Consider the following 2,392-nt stretch of genomic DNA (forward strand, 5'->3'; position numbering starts at 1 on the left):
GGACTATCTCGAGGCAAAGGTGCTTGAGATGTGAAAATGTCAGATGTGTGGATGCTTTGCACATGCATCATTTGACATGATTGCTATAACCGTGAAAATTCTTGCGCTTGAGCATGGTAAAGCTCAGTGCCTAACATTCGAACGAGTGACGAAGCGTGGGTCGTTGTTGTTAGCAACTGCATTTCATTTACATTGCGTCCCGTGCGGTCGCTGTGGCGACACTGGATTGATAGATGTTGATGCCACCGCATCCTCCGGTCCATATACAGGAGTTACGTATGTTAAGTTTCATTTTACAGCTAATTTTGCTTCCAACGAAATTGGTTTTTCGCCACACGCTAGCAATGATATCACGGGTGAACAGACTTACCTTGATTATTTCTAGTTAATTCCATGCCTGAATGTTCTGACTGTCAATGCATTCACGGTGTAGGAGCAACACTGTTGAGAACACCCAGTTTATTTGCACGGAATAATATAGTGAGACACAGAAGCACTCGTATATGAACAATGTATATATTACAGATGAGTTCAGGCGCACACAAGCGAAAATGAGCTGTCCGAGATCTATTTACAGGACAGGACGAAGGCAGCTGCCTGCATTCCTAGATGGGCACTACCTTGACGTGCACTCCTTTCTTGATCCGCGTCACCAGAGGGTTCATTTCGATCTCTGCAGGGTCCTGCGGGAAGAGTTCAAGAGACGACGTTCATTGAAGTATGTTCCCTTTGCAAATTTTCTAAGCTAATATTCATTACGCTACCTTGCATGGCTGTTGCGAAGTTATGAAATCTGAAATCTGCCGTGGTGACAAAATACATGAATTGTAGCAACAACGCTTGCGGTGACATCTCGTGACACTTTATCCGACCACAACGTGTTAGACACATGTTCCCGTTACATAGGTGTTCTTGTGGAAGGACCAAAGCCTGCACGTTAACTAATATGTCGCGGCTGAAAATTTACATAATTTACTTATTGCTGCAAATTTACTCAAATTTGCCCGAATAAAACGTACAGTCACAAGTTCGTGCTTGTCATTGTCTGTGTCGCTTTGGCGTCTCCTAAAGCTCGCGAGATGTCAATGCTTACACCATACCTTGTCGCTGTTGGGCGTGGCCTCGAGTCGGTACTTGCGCAGTACGTGTGCGAGCGTGAAGCGCATCTCCATCTGCGCGAATCGCATGCCGATGCAGTTGCGCGGCCCCGCGCCGAACGGCTGGAAAGCGAGCGGGTTCTGGCTTTTGCGCCGCTCGGGAAGGAACCTGCGCAGTGAGAAAAGGGAGCTCGTTATTAGTAGGATTTTGCCCGTCGCGGTTTGTCTTAGGAAGAAAGTTGTGACTTTGTTGTGCCAGACACAGGCGACCTCCACGCCGCCCAGGTTCAGTGGCAGGGACTGCGTATCCTTGCGACGACACTCTGATTTTCAAAACAGTAGATTTAGAGACTGCGCTCATGCGAGATTGCACAGCCACATTACTGGGCACAGCAAGACCATCGGTCAGGTGCTTGCAGGGAATAGACTGCGGTAGGACTTTTCACCTCGCGGCTAAAGTCAAGCGGCACCAAGCAAGAGTGCTTCGCCGGATTCGCCTGGGCGTCGCCTTCACTCGGCGCTGTGCACATCTTATCGGCCGTGCGAACCGCCTGTACTGTGAACGCTGCCATGTGTCTGAGACTATTCGACATATGTTTTGCGACTGCCCTCTCTACACATCGCATTGAAGACGCTGGCTTCGACGCTAGCAGGCATTGGCAGGCAAACATTGTCCAAAAGTATTCATTTGTCCGCACTGTGTGGCCGTAAAGTAGCAACAATAGCTACAAGGGCTGCTCTGAACTACTTGAAGGTCACCGGACTAGACGCAAGGCTTTAAGGAACCTACAGTGCAATTAGTGTATATATGCATCCCTTCTTCTTGTCCTCATCATCTTTCATCACTCTTTTCGGTCCCCTTTCTTACTTCCCCTGTGCAGAGTAGCAGGCCAGAGTAAGCTAGCTCAGGCCAACCTGTCTGCCTTTCTAGTAAATCATCTTTCCCTGTCTCTCTATCTCTAGAGAAAAGAATGGTAAACTCACGTCAGAATTTGCGCGATGATCGCAAGCACGAGTGACAAAGGTTGACCAACTAACTATTTTAATGAATTAAGATATAATTTATCGTAATTGTATCGTTGATTGCGGCAAGTACTCGAAGCTTAGCCTTTCGCTACAAACTGAGCCTTGCACCAGTTTTGGGAAAGCGGAGTCCAGACTCTCGCGAAATGCATCAATGTTCCGGTTGACAGCTGCCACGTGTGCGGACGTGTTCTGCCACGTGTGCGGACGGGTGACTGCAGACACTGTACTACGCTGTCTGTTGGCCTGGCTAACTCCGCGGAGCCACTCAT

The 2,392-nt window shown here is 48.4% G+C and overlaps 1 protein-coding gene across 6 annotated transcripts in view; it reads right to left on the reverse strand.

Annotated features, from left to right (window-relative positions):
* Positions 1 to 497: 497 nt before the first annotated feature.
* Positions 498 to 2,392, reverse strand: part of LOC139046722 (thromboxane-A synthase-like) — a 68,690-nt gene continuing 66,795 nt past the window's right edge. For all 6 annotated transcript variants that reach the window (XM_070536658.1, XM_070536655.1, XM_070536660.1 and 3 more), the window contains exons 14-15: positions 1,101 to 1,266; positions 498 to 683 (exon numbers count right to left, since the gene is read on the reverse strand). In XM_070536658.1, coding sequence (XP_070392759.1) covers positions 606 to 683; positions 1,101 to 1,266 — 244 coding nt within the window. In that variant the 3' untranslated portion in view covers positions 498 to 605. The remainder of the gene's footprint in view (positions 684 to 1,100; positions 1,267 to 2,392) is intronic.

Source organism: Dermacentor albipictus, chromosome 3 (genome assembly GCF_038994185.2).
Source record: "Dermacentor albipictus isolate Rhodes 1998 colony chromosome 3, USDA_Dalb.pri_finalv2, whole genome shotgun sequence".
Lineage (NCBI taxonomy): Eukaryota > Metazoa > Arthropoda > Arachnida > Ixodida > Ixodidae > Dermacentor > Dermacentor albipictus.